At 28.2% G+C, this 23,519-nt stretch overlaps 1 protein-coding gene across 1 annotated transcript; it reads right to left on the bottom strand.

The window, feature by feature from the left end:
• Positions 1-5,605: 5,605 nt before the first annotated feature.
• Positions 5,606-22,215, bottom strand: LOC130807406 (BEL1-like homeodomain protein 4). The gene is made up of 6 exons (XM_057672607.1): positions 21,786-22,215; positions 21,666-21,698; positions 19,930-21,221; positions 17,680-18,065; positions 14,223-14,283; positions 5,606-6,712 (listed from the first exon to the last, which is right to left on the bottom strand). The coding sequence occupies exons 3-6, from the start codon at positions 21,202-21,204 to the stop codon at positions 6,104-6,106; spliced, it is 2,331 nt and encodes a 776-aa protein (XP_057528590.1). The 5' UTR covers positions 21,205-21,221; positions 21,666-21,698; positions 21,786-22,215; the 3' UTR covers positions 5,606-6,103.
• Between the last annotated feature and the right edge of the window lie 1,304 nt (positions 22,216-23,519).

The raw sequence follows: 23,519 nt of genomic DNA, 5'->3' as shown, positions 1-23,519 counted from the left end.
GTATTCTATAGCTCTAAAATACTAGCAACTGGAGACACTAAAACTTCAACCCTGAGTAAAATCTAATAAAAAGTCGAAAAATAACATAGCAATTTATGTATTTACACATGTTCTTTTAACTTCTTTATTATGTAGATTAGGGTTTATTGTTCTCGGTCTGGGTTGAAAATAGTGTAATTGAGCATGTGCCCTTTTGATAGATTTATCAAGATAGTTTGTCGAACAATATTTGAGTTGAGTCATTTTTAGTCTTGTCAAGTCTTGTCAAATTGGGTCGACTTTAAATTTGGTCATTCTATAATAAGTCATGTACATGTTTTTAACATAATATATTTTATCATTAATTTATTTTTAAATATAGGGAAAATTGTCAAGAAATACCTGATAAAATTTTTTTTTCCAATAAGTACCTAATAAAAAAAGCTTTGCCAAAAAATACCTAACACAATATTTTCGTTTCCAAAGGGTACTAAGTAACGTTTTTCTTCAGTTGACTGTCAAATGTAACGATTGACTGGTCAACATTAAAAATTTTTCTTCCTCATCTTCAATTTTTTTTCCAATTCAATTTCGTCACTCGCCTTCTTCCTCTACTTCTTACTCAAATCGGAAATTCTTCAAGCTAAATAATAATTTTTTCATGCCTTTTAAATTGGTGTTGAATTTTTCAAAATCATATCCTCCACATGATGATAATGGTATATTAAACTTTATAACCTTCATTTTACTTTTTATTTTATTATCCGTACATACATAGAAAAAAATCCAATTTTTTTTCTTCCATTTAAATTTTAATCAAGGGAAATTTGCAAAGAAACACCTTTTAAAACCACTTTTTTGTAAAGAAACACCTTTTATAATTTTTTTTGTAAAAAAACACCTTTTAAGAGACTTTTTTTTAAAAAAAACACCTTAAATCAGTTTCCGGTGAGCTTTGTCAACTTTCCGGCGTTGACTATGCCAGTCAACGCCGGAAAGTTGACCAAAGTCACCGGAAACTGATTTAAGGTGTTTTTTTTTAAAAAAAGTCTCTTAAAAGGTGTTTTTTACAAAAAAAATTATAAAAGGTGTTTCTTTACAAAAAAGGGTTTTAAAAGGTGTTTCTTTGCAAATTTCCCTAATTATTATTATTATTAATTTTTTTTTAAATTTTTTTTTATATAATAATAAAAATAAATTTTTTTTTAAAAAAATAATATTAATAATAAAAAATTAATAATAATAATAATAATAATAATAAATATTATTATTCTTATTTTTTTAAAAAAAAATATTTTTTTAATTTAATTTTTATTTTTAATTTTATTATTATTATTATTTTTAATTATTATTATTGTTATTTTATATTTTTTTATACTTTTTATTTTTTTTATTATTATTAAATTTTTTAAATTTTTTTTAACTTTTTTTAAATTTTTGTTTTTATTTTTATTTTATTTTTATTATTAATATTATTTTTTTTAAAAAAATTTATTTTTATTATTATATAAAAAAAAATAAAAAAAATTTTAAAAAAATTAATAATAATAATAATAAGGGAAATTTGCAAAGAAACACCTTTTAAAACCCTTTTTTGTAAAGAAACACCTTTTATAATTTTTTTTGTAAAAAAACACCTTTTAAAAGACTTGTTTTTTAAAAAAAACACCTTAAATCAGTTTCCAGTGACTTTTGTCAACTTTCCGGCGTTGACTGGCATAGTCAACGCCGGAAAGTTGACAAAAGTCACCGGAAACTGATTTAAGGTGTCTTTTTTTAAAAAAAGTCTCTTAAAAGGTGTTTTTTTACAAAAAAAATTATAAAAGGTGTTTCTTTGCAAAAAAGAGGTTTTAAAAGGTGTTTTTTTGCAAATTTCCCTTTAATCAATGATAAATTCTGGGTTTTTGCTCTTTTAGCCAGAAACCAAAGAGGTGGGTATTGTAGAAAATCATAATGCGAAAATAAAATTGATTTGGATTTTGAATATTTGATTTGTATTAATTATCAATGAGATGAACACTTTTATTATATAGGAGATTACGACTAAAATAAGGAAACAAAATATTAACCTAAACAAAATTAAATAATCTTAATATCCTAAATATTAAAAAAGATCTTAACTTCCTAAAACATAAAAATCTGAAATAATATCTTTATTTTATTCTACTTTCTATTTTCCTACACTCCCCCTCAATTTAGGTCTCGGAATCACCGAAACCGAACCTACACAATAATTTTCAAGTCGAATCCAATCGTCTTTAACAGAAAATCCGCTAATTGATCATTTGATTTTACAAAGGAAATTTTGATTATCTCTTCTGCAAATTTTCCATAATTAACTTTTAATTTTTCGTATTTTGATAAAAGGTCAAGAAATAAATTGGGTTGCTTTATTTTGTTATTTGGGTCAAAGATTCGAATTTTGGAGTGTGGTCGTAATTGAGTTTTGGGTTTAGGTTTTATGGGTGGAGTAAGATTTGTCTTTTTTCTTTGTTTTGTAAAAAGGGATTTTTGTAAGGTAAATGGGTAAGGGATTTTCGTGAAAGAAATTGATAGGATTGATTTTCCTGGGTCATGGATTTACATGGGTCAAGGGAAATGGATAGAATTAATTTTGGAAAGTAAACTTTTGCCCCAATTACTTTCAACCCCATTTCTCTCTCCGATTTAACTTGCTTTTTCTAATTTCCTTCAATATCTGAATTGAGTATATATGGAGAAAAAAGCATTCAAACTCTTGTAGATGTTGACCATATTTTCCACATAAGGGGCTTGTCTCAATTTTTTGTTGAGAATATCAAGCGTTGGCCAGTAATTGAGAGCTACTTGGTTGAATTTGGTCTTACTAGCTGTTCCGTTTATCTGAGCGTCGGTGGGATTCACCCATTGTGGGGTGGGTCGTGGGCGGTTGATGGGTGGTCTCCTCGATTTTCTTTTGACTCTTTTCCTGTGTCTCTATTTCTTCCCCTCTCGACCTCACGCTGAATGGGGTCGTTTACGAGAGGTAGCAAAATTGGTCCGAGAATGAATTGAATTTTTGTCCATAGTTCGTGAGCGGAGGTAGCGTAGTCAAGAAAACATTTTATATGGTCTCTGTCAATATTTTCGATGATCCATGACATCACCATACTATCATTTTGCTTCCATTGTTCGTTTTTGGTGGTCGGTGGGACGATAGTGATATGATTGAGCTTCCCCCGATCATCAATTTCAGTCTTCATTTCTTTACACTACTTGGTGTAATTTTGTTAGTTCAGTTTTTCCGATACTGTTGATCTTGTATTGATTTTTTGGTTAAATTTTTGGAAGAGGAAGAACATTTGTTCCACATGTGCCATTGAAATCATTTTTTTTTGTTTTGTTTTGGTTTGATTGTTTTTTTGTTTTGATTTGGTTTTTGTTCGGATCAATTTTGGTCGATTATGATCAATGATAAAATATTGATAGAGTTTTTTCGTCCAGAAAAATCTTACGGCTCTGATACCATGAAAAAAATCATGTTGCGGAAATAAGACTGATTTGGGTTTTGAATACTTAATTTGTATTAAATTATCAATAAAAGGAACACCTTTATTTATACAAGAGATTAGAACTAAAATAAGAAAATAAAATATTAACCTATACAAAATAATAGAAAATAAAATAACTTTAATATCCTAAATATTAAAAAAAATCTTAACTTTCTAAAAAAAAATAATATCAATATTTTATTATCTTTATTTTATTCCACTTTCTATTTTCTTAGCCGTATAATTGCGTCATTTGCATTGGTTCTAGAAGAAGCAAATATAAAGTAGAGAAGACGAAGAAACAATAAAAGAACCCAAATTGATGTCTTTTTCTCCAACTTCTTCTAAAATTAATGGGACTTAAGATGATCTTAAGAAAATTATTGAAGCTAATATGGATGAAGCTCCTAATCGTCGCCACTCGTGAAGCTTTCAAGGAGATGCAGCTTTCAATAGATGGAATTTAGAATAAGTAATATTGTTGGGAGGTGAAAAACCATTTTCAAGGTTTATTTGTTGTTGGGTTTGTCTCTCTCGTTCAATCCCAATTCAATTTGATATTTTAATGAGTGGGTATTTCGCAATTTGATGAACCAATTACATTAAAAAATGATTAAATTCAGAATTTTTGATTTTGAATAAAAAGAAAAGGAAGAAGATTAGGGAGAAAATTAAATTGGAAAACAAATTGAAGACGATGAAGAAGAATTTTTAATTTTGACTAGTCAATAGTTATATTTAACGGTTAACTCAAAGAAAATATTACCTGATGCTCTTTAAAAATGAAAAAAATTTGTTAAGACACTTTTTGGCAAAACTTTTTTTATTAGATACCTTTTGAAAAATATTTTTTATTAGGTACTCTTTTATAATTTTTCCTTATACATTTATGTAATTTTTACATTAATAAATTGTTTGGTTATAAAAAAGATCAAGATTTTGCTTTTGAGAGTTTACTTCTTATATTTACAGGAACTTACTTACCAACTTCTTGCGTATTTAATTTCTCTGGACTCTGGTATTAGAAAATTATTAGTGCGTTGGAAATACTTCATGCATGTCAGGACGATTTCATATTTAAAAACAGTGAGTCGTTGACTTATATAAAATGTTTGATAGGTAATTCTTCTAATATCATATGATTTTTTGGAAAAGAGTGAAAACGTCATCAAATATGTATGTAAGTCAATGCTCATTATCCGTGAATTTGTGTGCTCGAGCCCACAGGTACCCTGTGTATATATCCACACGAGTGGGTCCATTGAATGATCATGTGACAAATTGTGATCACCTACATTTGTGATTAAAAAACTTAAACTAATTCATGTAAATTTAACAATGAAAATATATTTCTAGCAATTAAAACTTAAAATTAAAGTTTTCACGACATAGGATTTAGTGATATGTCATTGATTTATATTTTAGTGTAATAATTATTGATTTTTATTTTAAGTTCCACTATGAAGTGATTTAGTAACACATTATTTGACTTTTAGTGATATATGTAATTGTTATTATAATTTATAGTGACATTTGTAAGAAATATCATTAGATCATATGTCATGAAAAACTTTAGTATATTATGTTGTTGAAAGGTCTAATAGATATCACTAAATCCACTATATATACCATAAAAAATTTAAATTAATGACATTTAAATTAAGGGGGTGTTTGGTTCTTAGCTTTTTGACTTTTAGTTTGCTAGATGACAATGTTTGGTAAATGGCTTTTAAAGCAGCTGAAAAGCTGACTTTTAAGTCAAAATGAAAAAGTTGCTCCAACTAGGTTTTTTGGTTGGCTTTTAGATTGTTGGCCCACTTTTTATCTAATAAGCAACTAACAGTTAATACTCAAATTTACCAAACATGTTTACAAACAGCTAGCTTTTTCAGCTAACTTAAAACCCAACAAAAACTGACAACATTTTCAGCTGGTCAAACAAGTCAACCAAAAAAACCAACAGCTAACAGCCAATCCTACTATTTGATAGGAATGTAAAAGAAGATTGAAGTTTCTTATGCAGAATTATAAGGGGTTAAATAATTATAAATTGATTAGATGACATGAGGGATAATAAAATTAAAGAGGAAAAAATAGTTTGAATTATCAGAAAAAACTAGCCAATAATAATGCTCTTATATTATGTTCATTATTATTATTACAGTATCAATTACACACCCAACATTATTTGGTCCATTCCACTCATTTTTCTTATTTAGTTTTTTATTACTTAATAATAAAAAATACATTATTAGAATCACTTCAAAAATAAAAAGAAAATAAAAAAAAAATCTTGCTCTACTATACAATATTTTTATATAAGAAAAAACAATAAAAAAAATGATCATGGACCAACCTAGCTAGCTAGCTCAGTAATTAGCTAATACGTCCCTGACACGATTGTATATGTTTTCATTTCCTTTTTCCCTTTCTTTTGAAAGCTAGGTAGACATATTAACATTTTTTGAATTCACACATCTTTTCCCGCTTTTCTTTTATACCAAAGGAGAAAAAAGAATATTAATAAAAATTTACTTAATCATAATATTAATAACAATGAAAAACAATATATTGATGATATGATAGAAGTAGTATGAATATGATAGTAATAATAATCAGCAGCTCCCAGCAAAGTCCCTAACAGAGAAAGCAGCAGCACCCTTCTCCGGAGCATTTCCGGCATGACGAAGCCCTAAAGTGAGTGACACGTCACCAGAAGTATTCCCAAACCTAATCATAGTAGTGGGACCCACATTGTCGGACCCACCAAAGTGGCAAGTATTATCAGCAAAATTATCCTGGGACCCAATCCCAGTAGGTGAGTGATCAAGCATAGGAACAGCCAAATGAGGTGGTTGTTGAGGATGAGATCTGCTGATGCTGTTAGAAAGAAGTGAAGGGTCACGATCAGACGGTGGGCCCAAAGGTGTCATTGTATCAGCGGATCTTTTGGGTTCTGTAATTAAGACAGAAGTAGAAGCAGAAGAGGTTGCAGCAGGCATTGGATTCTGAGCTGTTGTTGTTGTTGTTGTTGATGCGTGCTGGTGTTGGTGTTGGTGTTGGTGTTGTTGTTGTTGTGTTGCGAAGCTGTTGCTGGTGCTGCTGCTTGTTTGGTTACCTTCTCTTTCTCTTTCTTCTTCAAGTTCTTTGGACTCCTGTTGGTACATCTCTTCTATCATGGGTTTCCATAACCTCACTCTTGCATTTATAAACCAATTTGATACCTGTTCATTTTTTCAATCAAATATTTAGGATTCCGTATCAAATTTAATTATTAACTTATTGAACAAATTGACTATTTGACAAATTCAATTAACCTAATACTCAATTTTACCTATGGCCGGACAGATTTAAAACAAAATCAAATAGTATCAATAATCAATAATATTTAAGAATATGTTTGATGAAGCTTGAATTCGAGTCAATGTGGTCATAGCAAAATTCCGACGAACTTAATCAGTGCATATTTTAGCATTTGTAAAAATGCTTATATGGTTTTAACTTTTATATATAAGTTGAATGTTGTCAATTGACAATATTGATAATATTGATGTATAGGACATGAATCCTTACCCTTGATCCTAATGCATTCTTCTCTTTTGAAGAGACTAGTAGGTAGGAATAGAAATTTATTGTGCTATATTTTTTAAAGTCTAGAATCTAGATATAAAACATTTCCGAATTTAAAATTAACCGAAGACATTTTAGGTATATTATTAATTAAGTGCATACTCCTTGGCTTAATACAAGTACCTAAATGAAAGCAAATTACATTAATTTAGGATGATATTAATAATAATAGTAATAATAATAATAATAATAATTGAATTAAGATGACAACAAATTGTTAAATAACAAGATAGGACATCAAACAAAAATTGGGGTTTTCAACTATGAATTTAAAATTTTGAATCTAGTTATTTCATCAATTAAAGTACTTCTGTACTAATAGAGAAATAAGATTTGCTTGGTAAATAGTTATTAAGATACGTTGAAATTGTAAAGAATCAATTTAAATAAAAGTTCAATTGAGGGTTGAACTCCCAGAATATATATAATTATACTCTATCACACCTCCTGATTCGTTTGAGAACCCTTTGAGCAATAAGTGTGAATGCAACATTTATACGAGCTCCTCATAATACATTGAATTAAATATTTTACTTGAAATAAGGAGTTAACGAGATTCGACTTTGTGAGGGTCTTTTACCACATTTAATTGTAATAACATGTTAAAGAATCAATTCAACTAAAAGAGTAAATTGATAAAAGAAGACTCCAGATATGTATACTCTATCATAACTTGACGAAGATGTGCTTAGTTTAAAAGTAATGTATTTATGACAATGAACCTCATGTACAATATATACACATTCAAGTATAAGAAGTTTTGTGGCAAAGTCTAAACATGCACCGCATTGAATTGATTATGTGTGGTATGAAAGTGGGAAGATGTTCCATACATTAATGTATGACAATAAACCTCATTTACAAATACTTACAAATTCAGTATATTAGAGAGCATTGATTGGATGTACACCAACTCTAGTTTTGAATAAATTAATTTCTTAGACAAATTAAATGCAGGGTTCAATAAATTGATTCAAAGCAGACACTGAATAAGTGGCACTGATAGTACTGATGATTTGAGAATTGACCACACTTAAAATTGTAGTTTTGAGGGCATTCAATTAAATGAAAGTGAATGGTAGTGAATAGTAGGAGTGGGAAACAATTGTAGTAACAGGCCCTACTTTTCATAGGGTAAAAACAGGACCATCCTCTACCTGTGCCTATACACGTTACCTTTCATATAGGCCATAGCACACAACCAACCCAGCAAATAAAGCTCACACTCACTATCTAAAGGAGAATTTTTCCTTTTATAAAAAGAACCAATTTGAAAGCAATATCTATCAATTACTTAACTAAAAGCTACTTGCATTGTTTTTGCACTCAATTTTAAATTTCTTTAGGTTAAGAGATACTCTAGTCCCCTATTTATCTAATGTGCTCTATTTGATTTTATCATTTTTTTTAGTCAAATAAAACCACATGTGAAAAAGAAAGAGTGTAGTGCTTTTTAAATTTTGATAAGGGTAATGAGGGGTTAGTAAGTGTAAAGACGTGAAAAGATTAATTTTAGTAAGGGTAAACTAGTACAATTAATATATATAAATAAAAAATAAAACATTTAGGGTGACTTGACTGAATAAAAAAGGAGATATTTAAAGTGACTTGACTGAATAAAAAAAGAGACATTTAGGGTGACTTGATTGAATAAAAAAAGACAGTTAAGATGAATAGGAGGAAGTACTATTTATATGTTAAAACTTCAACCATAAGCTTAATATTTTGGTTGTGTTGATTCATTAACATGGCATCAGAGCGTAATTTGTTACTTAATAGGCCTTTAATTAGATGTTGTTTTTCGTTAGATTTGTAACCTTTCTAGTGAAACTCACATGTAAGGAGTATTGAAGTGCCTAGTGTTGCTCATATGTGAGTTTTCTCACATCGTAGAAAAAGAAGAAAGTATAAAATTTTAACAAACTTGAGGAATAACTTGTACGACTATTAATTAGTTTTAGTTGTAAATTTTATTGGACATGTAAACAGATTATATATTCTTCACCTTATTTGGACTGCCCATAGTTAAACAAATAGTATAGAATAGAATACACTCCTAACAAATTCTACTTCTATAAAACAAAGATGGTAGAAGGAGATACTTTCATTGATTAAAAAAAAAGAAAAAAAGAAATTAATATTATAATAATAATAATAATAATAATAATAATAATAATAATAAAACAAGACAAGAAAGAGGGGTGAAAGGGAGTTATGATGGATTGTTGTGTATTACTGTAAGGCTGTCCATTTGTGACAAGAACACAGCGAGTAGCACAAAACTCAAAAGAAAGAAAGCGTCAAAATCGCGTAGATTTCTGTCTTACTTTCGTTATCTTACAAAAAACGGTCCATTCCTTAATTTCTTAATTGGCTTACCTGTGTGCAACTGACAAGGGACGCATCACCATTCACCTAAAGTAAACCTTCTTCTATAATCTAAGCTAATCTATGGTATCCTTTTTTCAAATAGGGCTACGTACAAGACTTGTTTCAACCCTATATGCCTATTTGCCTACCTTCTTCTTTCAATTCACAAGGAAATTTTTGTCTCATGTTTTCAATTTTTAAAAATTTATTTCACATTCCTTTTAGTTATTCTATCTGACCACAAGTAGTAATAGTTTTATTGGTTGGTATGTGATTATAATTTTTATGAGCAAAATAAATCGAGTTTAATTCTAGTAGATTTTATGATGATGACGAAAATCACATATGTAATGTTATTGTATGTAATATGAGTTCAAATAATGAGATAATCATATCTTAATGACCTTTTGCCTTTTATATCTTTACCTTATTGTGCGTACGACAAATTTATTTAGTTCATTTTAAGACAATAATTAAATAAATTTCTTTTGCATTATACTACAATAAATTTAACTTTTCGCGATATTGAATTTAGTGGCATTAAAAAATACCATTGATTTATATTTTTAATGTAATAATTGATGGTTTTTATATTAAGTTCCACTATAAAGTGGTTTAGTAACACTTTATTTGACCTTTAGTAGCATATGTAATTGTTACTATAATTTATAATAGCATTCATGAGAAATATCACTAGATACTATATCGCGAAAAGCTTTACTAGGTCCAATAAATGTCACAAATTCACCATATATACTATTAAAACTTTGAAGTAATGACATTTAAATTAAATGTCGCTAAATATATCCCAAATTATGTTGTAGTGTTAATTAACCTAAATGATATAAAACAATAATCTAATTGTCAATTTATATTTTATCATTTCTTTATATCAAATTAAGTGATAAGTATTATATACTAATTTACTGGCCATTAATTATTAATTGTTTCATATTCTTTTCAATAATTTTTTTTTTGTATTGGAGATATTTTTTTATACCAACCTATCCCTTGTGAACTACTAAACTCATTAGTGATTGCTAAATTTTTATATCGTTCAATTTAAATAACACCGAAAAATTAATCATAAGATCCATCAAGTTTGTTTTTACCCTCCCTGTTTCATTTACATTTGTATTTTATAATAGCTAAAAATTTAATTTCATTATCTTTAGTATATACTCATATTGTTTAAATATGTTCTTGAAATTTCCAAAAATAAAAAATTATACCCATCAAATTAACGATCGGTCTCATGAGAGACCGTATTTTATGCCCAGTCCATTAAAGCTTAATGCCTATTTATTGTATCTTTGATGCCTACTTACAATATCCTTAATGCATACTAACAGTATCCTTAAATTGCTACTTACAATATCTTTAATGCCTACTTGTACCATCCTTAATGCCTAGTTACCGTATCCTTAGTGCCCACCGAGTAATAAGCGTGCAGTACATATAATATCTTAAATACCTACTTACAATATCCTTAATATCCACCGAGTAACTTACTCTAGATTTTTTCTTTTTGGGTTAGCCCAATTAGAGATAATCTCTCAAGGAGGCCGCCTCTTATAAGAATTTATGTTAATGTAAACATCTTTAAATATGCATCATAAATAGTTGTACAAAAGTATAAAGAAAAATCATTTATTAAGACGAATCAAACGAAATTTCAATAAATATAGTTTATCTTTTATATATCTTTTAAAAACCTTATTTAAATTTCAGCTGGTCTTGGACGAGACGACCTCATAATGAGACCGTTAATTTGGGCCGGCCCAATTCGCGCATGTAACAACCTAGGCATTTTTTTCATTTTCTAGGCATTTTTCAATTTTGATCTTAAAGTATCAATATTGAGCTTACATTCAAGATTAAAATTGATAAATGCTCAGAAAATTAAAAAAGTTGTTACACGCATAAATTGGACCATCCCAAATTGACAGTCTCATAATGAGGCTTTCTCGTCCAAATTTTTGTGTTTAAATTTTTCTTTAATCAGGTGGAAATATTTTTAAAAAGAAAAATATTAGAGAGCGGATGGATCTTGCTTTTGATTTCTCTTTGATTAGGTGGAAATATAAATACCTTGATCCAAGGAACTATACTTGGAGTGAAGATGTAACCAGTACTACAAATCAAGTCATTTTCCAACAAAAACAATTAGTATTTGGAGTATATTATTTTTTTTTCTTTGTTAAAAATTAAAAACTCATAACCTCAATTATATAAGAAAAATAGTACTTATAAAAATACTTTAGTTACTTTAAATGAGACAAAGTCTAATCCTCCATTAGATTAGAAATCAGCATTTATAAAGCGTAGGTAGAAGTATTAACCAATGGGCAATAACGTAGCGTGAATATGAGTGCTTGTCACGCACAAACATGTATGCATTGGTCTCCAAAGAATATGCTGCTTTTAACGAATTCTTTTCTTCATTGCGAGCTTAAAATTTCCGCGTTCTCTTTACTAATTTTATTCTTTATCTTTTAGTTAATGGTTGCCTGTTTGGATGATGAGAAAGATCACAATATCTTGGTTATCAATGCTTTACTGTACTCCCATTAATTCTAATGAATCAAGAATATATACCATTAATAAGTTTCTTCCAACTAAAACCCTTACCAATACTTCAATCTTTCACCCTCTTAAATAATGAGGCGCTTAGATATTAATATATTTTTTCTTATTTAATCCAAAAATTATGATAATTAATCGGTCTAAAGTCAACCACTATATAATTACCTTCAATTAAAACTCGCATAAAATATATAGTGTAACATGTTATTAGTTACTCGATTATTGAGTAATGATATATTGATCTGTTATAGTTATAACAAAAACAAAGTTATAAATTTTCTACTCCATTAATCTAAAATTAATTGATATATAAGGATTTTGGCATTTTTATTACTCTAAGGCCAGGGTTGTTGACTCTTATGATTAATTTGAGATATTTTATTTTAGCTATAAAAGTCAAAACTGACTTGTTATAATAAAATAATACTACCACTTACTCAATCCATAAGTCCTATTTAGTTTTTCATATTCTTAATTAAAAAATTAAAAAAATTGATGTTAATAATCTTTGTATTGAGACGAATTAAACAAGATCTTACATGGTTATGTTTTAACTTATAGACTAAGAATAAATACAAATTAAGAGTGATAAATAAATAGTAAAAAAAAATAAATGAGACTAATAGGTAGAATAGGAGGAAGTATTAGTTTATGAAAATAGGTTTTCAAATAAAATCTTATGTTAGCAATTAAATTAGAACGGTGAAATATATGATTTAATACAAGTTGGCATAAGAAGAATAGATTCCAAATTCAATTCACTCTAAGCAAGCAAACACACAAAATAGGAATAAAATAATAAGCGAGTAGCTAGCTATCACTCTATTTACTCTTCCTATTTTTCACAATTGAGTAAACAATTACACTCACAAATCACAATCTTTAAAGTACTAAAAAAAGATGACACCTTAAACTCAGTAGTCCTATTTTGTACTCCCTCAATACCAAAAATTTAGTCTCATTTTTCTTTTCAATTCCAACCATATTAAATTTACTCAATATTTATTTATTATGATCATAGTCTATATTCTTTCTTTCGGATAATCGATAGTGGTTTTAAATAACATATTTATCCTATTCAATCTCTACAGTATTTTGATATAATTTTACTGTTATTTTATCTGAGGTGAGCTAATATAATAATCCTATACAGTAATAATATGTCTACTTGTACTAAAAAGAAGCGTAGAAATGCATGGATGAGAAAAGGTTAAGAGATAGGAAATGAAAACTCTGATATGCTGTGAAACTTTCTTCATCACCAGCAGGAAGCAGCAACATCTTTTTCCGTACTTACACTTTATTATCATACCTATTAGTTTTACCTATATAGTGGATGTGTGTACCCTAATTTCTAAGTACAATCAGTGAAATTAAAGTTAAAAGTTGGTAAAGATCCCTTAAATATTCTTATTAAAGTCAAACAATGCATAAAAGTTTATATTTAGGTCATTCTCATTGCAAGTTTCATCAGTAACAAAAGCTCTTATAAATAAAATTATTATAGTAGTAGTTAATTTGTTAAATATCAAGAGACCCGCCAAATCCATCAAGGGCTACTTGTATTGATGTTTTAGTCTTTAGATTTGTTATATACTCTATCAAGCCCTCACACAAGAGCCTATGAGTTAATAGTGTGGATGTAGCTCGAGCTTCCTTCATATTTAATGCTATTAAATTTGACTGATTTGAGGCTCTAATATCAGATTAAAAAATCAACTTAATTAAAAATTTAAGTTGATGGTTGAGACCTAAAAATATATTATTTACTCTATGTATATTTTCTAATTTTTTTAGGATATTTTTTATATGTTGTGATGTAAAGTAATATTTACCCTTTTACTTTCCTAACAACTCTAAAGGCTAAACTAGTATGTCCTAATAAATCAAGAATAAGCTGATGATTGAGACTTAAAAAATAAATTATATACTCTATATATATTTTCTACTCTATATATATTTTCTAATGTAATATTTAGTGTCCTAAGAACTCTATTATATAATATAATGACAAAAGTCTGAAATATTGCTAAATAAGGATATATAAATATAAATATAAAATATAAAGCATATGTAAATGAAATTGTTCAAAAAAGTATCTTATTAAGGCATGAAATTAAGATAGAAAAATAAAGGGGGTGTACGTACCTGATTTCTTGATAAACCAGTCTGTCGAGCTAACAGATGCTTATCAGCGTCACTTGGATACCTGAGAAAGTGACCAGAAAATGATATCATATTAATTAGTAGCATTTCATGTTGCTAAATTTGTATAAAAAGACAAGATTTATATTCACTTTTTTTTGGGTGTAAATGGTTTAATTTAGAGGTTAAATATTACTGTAAGAGACAATTCAACACATACAACAATCGTCAACTGTATGCTCTAACATTTATGTAGGAAAGCTATGAATATTAAATACTAGTATGTCACTAATTCTGTCCATTTGAATTTATATCATAATAATAAAATAAAAAAAAATACATTTTTAAATTTTATTAGCGAAAATTAAAAGAGACAGAGAGTATTAAAAGGACGAGTGTAAATATGTACTGTATAAAAATGGAGTATGTTTTTTCTCAGTGATCTTAATGGGGAAGGCGTGAGAATCTATAAAGAGAGAGAGAAAGATGATGGAGAATGAACACAGGACAACTGTATCATTACCCACTTGAATCTTTGTCATATCTTGATTTATATTTATTGTCTGTCTTGGAAAGAGAAAAGTTTGATTGTTGTAGTAGGAGCATAACGGTTGATGAATAACATTGGCTTTTCGCTTGTCATTATTTCTTGGAACTATGTTGTCATTGATGCAGCATAAAAGTAACACCATACAATTTTTTTTTATTTTTAATTTAATAAAGATTACATCCATTAGTCAATACTCAAGGGCTTATCCGATCCAATGCTCTCTACTTCAATAACTATATTTTACTTCATTTTTAGTATTCTTCTAGTTCTCTAATTACTACTATTTTGGCCACTCACATTACACCTCTGGTGATATGGGTGGAATTTTATTAAAATAGGTATTATGTTGAATATTTAAAAATAAATAAATAAATAATTAAGTTTGTAGATGACATTAAAAAAATTCAATCAGTGTCAAAAAAGAATATAAAAAGAAAAAAACTAAATTAAAAGTTATGTAAATTGAGAGGGATAAAAGAAATAGTTTTTCAGTTCAGAATTGGATCATTTCTCGGTTGGTGCATAAAAACCTTGGTTTTAATTCTCAATGTCTTCTCCTTTAGCCTTCCACCTCTCTCAGCTTAGCTAATACTAAAAAAGCTAATTCTTCAGGTGTTGATTAATTGCAACCTTATAGCTTATCTATATCTCTACTAAAAAACGGGCAAAGTAATTAAATTATTACTCATAGATGCTTAGAAATACTAATGAAAAGTCCCTTTGATTTTTGTGAATATATCATCTATGAAACAAAAGCATTTAGGTATTAATGATTTATTTATTAATATTTTTCTTAACATGCAAATATTGTTTTGGTACATATTTCATCTCACAGAAAATACTTATTTGGCTTTTGACGTTTTTTTTTTTTTTTTTTTGAGTAGTGGCTTTTGATGATTAAATAATAAGGAATTAATAAAAAGCGTCGTATTAAGCAAGTATTTAAATAGAATAATTACACGAATGTACAATTTTAAAGGAGTTAACTGTAATAAATTTTCATTTGCAATTTCAAGTTCTAATTAATTATTGCAAAATGACATGTGATTTTATATGATTATGATTAATAGCAAAAAATATCATTTATTATTCCAAAATGACATATGACTTTATTCAATTTCTTATAATTAAAGTCAACACAATTGATTTGACTTAATTATTAATATCACTATCCTTCATTTGACTTTTTAACCAAAGTTTTTGCATATTTAAAAATATAATTTGTCACATAGCATTGTTTGGATGAAAAAATGCTGGTAAAGAAAGGGAAGAGAAAGGATAAAGTGAGACTTTTTTTCGTTTGTGTAGGAAATAGGAAAGTGAAAAAAAAATAGGGCGAAAAATAATTAAAATTGCAAATTTTATAAAATTTAAATCCGTTTAACATTAAAAAAAAAGTTGAAGGAAATACTTATCATCTTCTCCTTTTTCTTTCTTTCTTTTCTTTTCTTAAATGATATTCAAACACTATATTTTCTATATTCAAATAATCAATATGGTTTTATAAATAGTAAAAATAAAAAAAAAAAATCTTGTAAAAAACCTCAAATGTTTGCCAAATGGAAGAGTATATTAAATATATTTGTCTTTGGGCTATTCCAATTCGGACATAAATCATAGTGGGACTACTAAATCTTATCATCTACCATTAGAACCTCATTTTGCATTTAAGATTATTGAAGAAGTACTATATTGTAGGTAAGGTTTAATATTTAATGCTTCTTAGAATTTCCTCTTAACAATCAAGGTTAAAGACTTTTTAAACTAGTGTTGTCAGAAGTGTCTATAGTAATACCCAAAAGATTATACTAACTAATAAGGATACAACAATGATAATATATTATAATTATTCTAAATACTCTCTCTCTCTTTTATAACCATTGCTCAATTTAATCAAAAAAGTTACGCAAAAATATTTAAAGTAACAAATTTAAAGAGACATATTAGTATCATTAATATCATTAAACTAACTCTCGTCTAAATAAAAGAAAAATAGCCTATGTAATTAAATATTAGGTTTCCAACTCTTTGTTAATTTGTATCTAAATCATGTAGAAGTTATATAATTGTACAAGCTAGCTTAAGACTTAATCCTATGTCTCCAAACCATTACTTATAAGATGTATGTCATCAAACAATTTATTTTATCTTTAAAAACAAGATTAAAATGTTGTATATATTTTATTACAAAATTGATTTGATATTCTATACTACGCATTTACAATCCCCACACTCAAACTACAAACTATGTCACATTAAATTTTCACTAGTTCTTACCTATTTTTTATTCAGACTTATCTATAATCTTTTTTCTAATTTTACGCTTTATTTCTAAACTCACTATATTTTAACCTAAATAGCTTCATTATTTATAGAGTATTGTGATCAACTAAAATAATTGTTTTGCTTCAAGTGTCTTATAATGGATTTATTTACAATATTTTTGACTTCACCAAAATCAGTCTTGTGAACTAGACGACTCACTGCAAAACTAACATTTTTCTTTTGACAAGCTAAAAATATTTTTTAAGTTTTAAATGTTATTATGGTTAAAACAACATCTTAATAAAATGGTGATATTCTTTTTGTTTGAAAACTGTCTCCAAAAATAATTCTACCCCAAGAAGATAGAAAGCTAAATTGACAAAAGAAACTGTGCAAAAAAGAACAAACAGAAAAAGAAAAAAAAGAGGCATGACCATGAATTATCATGATGATGATCATACAAACAACTTTAACCCAGCTTTTTTCCCGCCTGACCAAACCCAATTTTTCATGCAACAAAGTAACCTTATATTATTACCTTGGATCCATCATCTATGATGCACTAATAAACAACAAACACCCACATACGAATAAATAAATAAATAAACAAACAAATCAAAAAGAAAGAAAGAAGAATTAACATACGGATGAAGGAAGTGTTCAAACAGCCATGCTCTTAAAATATTCACAGATCTCTCAGGAAGACCTCTTTGTGGCCTCCAAGCTTCTTGGTCCATCATACCCATTTGATGGAATGCTCTTTGTTGTCTTAAACTTTGTTCTAGAACCTTCAATCTTGGTGTCTCACCCTTTGTTATTCCTGAACTTGTTGTTGGATCTTTTTCTCCTAACATTTCACAGCTGTGTTTTAGCTGCACTTGAACTGCATCTTTTAAACACCGGAAATGTCTAGACATTGCCTTTTGGGCTAATGCTGTATAAGGGATTGCTGCTCCGTATCCCATTATTAGATCAAATGAGTTTACTACCATTTGCATTTGTTCACAATAATGGTTGTACCTTCTATCCACCTATGCATTAAAACACAAAAGGGAAAATTATTATAATTATTACATTTTTTAATTTGAAGTTAATTAGTAATCAATTAAACTTTTGCGGTAAAGGTAAAAAAAATTCTCAACCATAAGACTAATCAGTGACGGGTCTAAAATGATGTTAATAAATTCAGTTGACATCACTTAATTTAAAATAATATCAAATATTACATGTAAATATACCTTAAATATATAAGTTGATTAACATATTGTCTTTTATATATGTGACCAAGGATCAAAATGCAGCAGGCTGTTTTATCATTGAGACTAACCGATGAATTTTTATTTTTTTTAAAAAAATAATTGGATTATAAAAGGAGGTTGATATGTCACAAGATTCATGGGTAAACGTTAGTTGTTGTTAAGGAGGAGGTTACTCTGTAGTTTTCGCATCTCAACTAACTTGTAAAGTAACATAACTAAGAAGATGTAAAGTAACATAACTAAGAAGAGGAGATGGTTTAGTGTAGTATATTTTATTTTGTGGAAATATTATTAGTACTTTACTTATGTGACACAATCACCTAGGAGTAATTTTTTAGTGTTTTCTTTGGGAGGTGGGTATAGAATAAGACATATTTAGGTATGTACGTATATTAGTATGGTTTTGGAAAAAACGCACCCCAATTGTCTTGCTATTTTTATGAAAAAAATATATATGTGACAATGATTTGGAAATCAAAAAAAAGAATTTGATATTTTCATAAAAAGAATCATTACATATGAACTAGAAAAGTACCAACTAAAATAGTAATATTTGACCGCACACCCTACAATCATTACACTAATGATCATTTAACAAGCTACTTACTTTAAGTTGATCTCTCAAATCTACACCTAAATCACAGGTACAAGGATAGAAGGAGTGATGAAAAACATATATTATCGACCTTTTCTTTTTATATGTTAGTACGTACTTTATCCGTTTTAAACTCATTTATTACACTTTGATTAAAACTCTGAGATTAATATTAAAATTCTATATTAATTAAAAAAGAAGAATGTGTTAGAATATATTATATATTTTAAAGGTTCAATCATTAGCATAAATTTTTAGTTAAATTGATTTTTATAAATGATATCAGAGCCTCAATCATAATATCAAGTTAATATATACTCTAATAGAAGGTTGTGTTACTCTTAAAGGGAAACCAAAAGTAATGGGAGATAAATAAATGAGGAAAAACCAAAGCTTTTAGGAGTACAGACAAAATGATTGTTAATGGAAGGTAGGAGGCTGAGAGAAGAAAGAATATCCTCCTGGGTGTTTCTTTGCCTGCCTTCTCACTCTTACTCTTAGCCAATAAAATTCAATTTTGTCTTAATTTAATCAAAATGCCTATAGTAGACCTTATTAAAAATTTGAAAAATCTCCTTAAGTCAACATATTGATAAATACTACTATTAAACTATTAGTATAACACTATTTTGCCAGTACTTTGAAATTGGGTAGGTATAATATAACTAGGTTGTCTAATTTCTACTCCAATTATTATAAATGAAGATTCATTTTAATTATTAAAATGATAGATTCAAGGAGAATAATCCTTATATACCCAACATTAATACTAGTATTTTGCCGGCCAAATTAATCTCAAATTTGTTTAGTGTTACAACATAATTCAACCAAATGCAAGCATGCCGGATGTTTTATTTAAAAATTGTTTTTTTGGGTGGTTTTAACTTTTTAATTAAATAATTGGTTTGGTTTAGAAAAGTATAAACATTAATTAAATTTAAAAAAAAAAAAAAGATTTGGCCTTGACTCTTGGTGTAGAAAAGATAAGGGGTTATATTAATGATTAAGAAAATGATCAAGTAAAAGGTAGAAAAGACATGCCTCATCCAACATTGCTAAGAGTTTAACCTTCCTTCTTTGATGCTCTATCCGATCAGACGGTGATAATTGTGGCGGATCTTTTGTTGCCGACAAAGATCCAGATCCGCCACCACCGCTACCACCACCACCTCCACCACTTGAGGTTGGGTTTTGGTTTGATGAATTCTGCCTTCCTAATTTAGCCTTTTTAATTTGACCTCTTCCAACACTACAGAATTCTTCTAGTAATTCTTGTGCAGGCTTAGCAAATTTAGAATTTCTCAAAACATTGACTACTCCCAATGATGACGTGGCTGCCGACCCGTATGCTAGATGGACTTGATGTTGTGGATTATTCGGACCTCCAAACCCACCTAGGGGTTGAATTGGACCCGGACCCGGAGTTAGATTCTTAAACAAATGCCCACCTGGAGATGAAGCAGATGAAGAAGAAGGACCAACTGCTTGGTGTTGATTGAAGAACATAATATGATGTGTATTATCATTATTTTGAACAGCAATGTTTCTAAATTCTTCAACTTGTTTAGCAGCTTCTAGATGTTGTAACGATGATGATAATGATAAGGATAAACCTTGTCCTTCCACAATTCCACCTAATTCACCTGGATTATTTATATGTGGTGCGTTCCAAAAATTAGTACTAGTATTAGTATTATTATTAGTATTTGTATTATTACTTGATGGATGAACCACCCCCGCAGCCACGGCTAAGGGGTGGAACCCTCCACCACCAACACCATGAATATTCGTCGGTGCTGGAGGCGGAGACGGCGATTTCGGTGGCGGATTTGTCAGAAAAAGTTGCATGGCTGCAGCTGAATCATGTGCACTTATCCCACCAATTTGATCATCTCTTGAAACTTGTCTACTACTTCCATACCAATCTCCACCCCCCATACCACCCACAACCCGTCGGTAATCCAACAGGTCTTGATTTGGAACCGGTCCAGGACCCGGCCCATGTGAGAAATTAAACATTTCAGATAACATCCCAGCAGATTCGTAGACCGGATGAAGTCCGTGTCCTTCCTCAGAGTTAGGAGCTGCGGTTGGCTGCTGGTGGTCAGTCTGTTGGGCTATCCCACCAGATCTGTCAAACCCATTTGGAAAAGTAAAGATATTAGATGGTTGCTGCTGGTGATTATTATGAGGATGAGATTGATGATATTCGTGGGACATAGAAATTGTAGAAGTATTCTGAATATTATCAATTGGGTTTGTCTTCTTAGATGATGAGGAGCAAATTACTGAAGGTGCTCCTTTTGCTATGCCCATCTTACCTTCTTCATCATCTGCAATTTTAGTAAACAAACTTTACCCATCAAAATCTGTTATTTTTCCATTCATTTATCTCAACAAAAGATCATATAAATGATAAGACTCATCTATCAGATTTGTCATCAAAAAAAAAAAAAAACAAAAAAAATAGCTCCTTCCATGAAGATGATAGCTAGTTAGCTAGCTACTAGCTATCTATCTAGCTAAGATAAAAAAGACCCATGAATGAAAAAAAGATTTTATTATTATATATATAAATATAAAAGACAGAAAAGAAAGTAAAAGCAGCATTATCTTAGTTTATGGATGAGAAATTAAACAAGTTGTGTATATATATATATTTCATTCATTTGTAAAATTGTATACTAAAAAACCAAAAGAAAAGAAATTTTTTTAAATGAAAATGAGAGATTAATTTTGTAATATGAATATGATTTTTCTAGTACATATTTGCATACCTTTCAGAATTACAAGAGAATTAGAGACAGCTTCTGCAAAATAAAATCAAAACTGGGAATCAAACCACTTCTGTAATACTATTATACAGTCTAAATCAATCTTTCTTTATCAATTATAACCTCATCTTGTAGAATTATTTAATTTTTCTCTATCAATAATAACTAGCTAGATAGCTTTCTCTTTGTGGTTCTCTTTGTAGTTAAGTGTGGTGTCTCTGAGATCGCCTTCTGGAAAGAGATATTAACTAACAATAAATTATGTGGACTAGTTGAGAAATGGAGATGGAAAGAGAAAGACTTTTTTTTTTTTTTTTTCTTTTGTTGTGTGTTTTTCTTAGCACTGATATGATATCTTCTTTAACACAATCCCAAAGAGAAAGACAAAGACAAAGAGAGAGAAAGTTAGAGAGAGGAAGTTAGAGAGAGAAAACTAGAGAGAGAAGGGAGAAGAGAGGAGGTCGCTGTTGTTCTTCCTCTTCACCCACTCTCTCACTCAATCCTTTATTTTAAAGCTTTCTTTTTTCTTATTTTTCTACCTTCTTTTATTTATTTATTTATTTATTTATCCAATTTAATTATTATTTCTCCATTTGCCCAAAGCTATTGGAGAGAGTTTTACATAGAAGGAAACCAAATGCATACTAGAAAATGACTTTCTTATGTATCTTAATTTGTTTTATTGTACTACTATTACCAAACCTTTGCTTCTTAACTTTTTGTTTTTAATGAGGGTAAAAATTGTTTATCTTTTAAATAATAAAGATTTTTCCAATATAGTATACTTGTAGTAGGATGACAGTTTATGTGTAACAAGTTATAACAACTAACAATATTATATTTAATTTTTTTTTCTAATGTTCAATAGTAGTATTAAAAATTCAACATTTATTAATCTATACTAAATATACTAAAGTTATTAATCTCAATAAGAAGTATCGCAATCATTTAATTTATATTAATTTCACCAAAAAACTTTAAGGGTAAAAGATAAATATTTAAAAATCAGTAAACATTTGTTTTTATTAATATAAAGCAACATATTTTTCATGATAAATAATGAAAATTTATTATCATAAATATATTTAAATGTAATATTAATTATTTGGTTTATTTATAAGAAGTTAAAAATAATTATTGAATTATCAGCTATTGATCCTTTTTCAATACTGAAATCATAAACATTTTATAAGGAGATACTTTTATTACTTCTTTGGTTCAAATTAATTGCATTAATTATTGTATTTGTGATATTCAATGCACTGTTTTGATCCTTCACATATCTAGTTTCAGATAAATGAATATAACTATAACAAATTTTGAGTTTAATCTAATATCTCACTTGACTATATTTTTACTTATACAAAATAAGTTATATCATTAACAATTACATTTAAAATCTAATTTGAATTTTATATTTGGAAATACATACTTCTAGTATTTCTCTTTGTTAGTTACATTTGACTTTTGGTACCATTTTCAGGAATAAATTGAGTTTCAATAATTACTTCAATTATATTTTATCAAAATTTTATATTAAAATATATACATTGAAATAAATATAATAAAATCTCATATGAATTATATTTATTTATCTGACTTATCATACCTGTGCTCCACTTAATATTGAATATTTGAAAAATGTGCAATATAGTGTTCACATTATATAATATAGTAAGTATTTTTAATAATATTTTTTCTTGACATTTTTGCAAATTAGAAATTTTGAAGTAGCATTTATCTAGACGTGCTTTGTTTCATTTATTTCTTATAAATTTTTTGTGAGTGTGTGTGTGATTAAAGTTTCAAATATGTGAAAATAAATTTAGAACTTTTACAAAAATTAAAACTGCAACT

The sequence above is a fragment of the Amaranthus tricolor genome, chromosome 3 (genome assembly GCF_026212465.1).
Source record: "Amaranthus tricolor cultivar Red isolate AtriRed21 chromosome 3, ASM2621246v1, whole genome shotgun sequence".
NCBI classification, from domain to species: Eukaryota; Viridiplantae; Streptophyta; class Magnoliopsida; order Caryophyllales; family Amaranthaceae; genus Amaranthus; species Amaranthus tricolor.
Note: the sequence above shows the minus strand (reverse complement) of the source record. Positions and strands in the feature narration are given on the sequence as shown.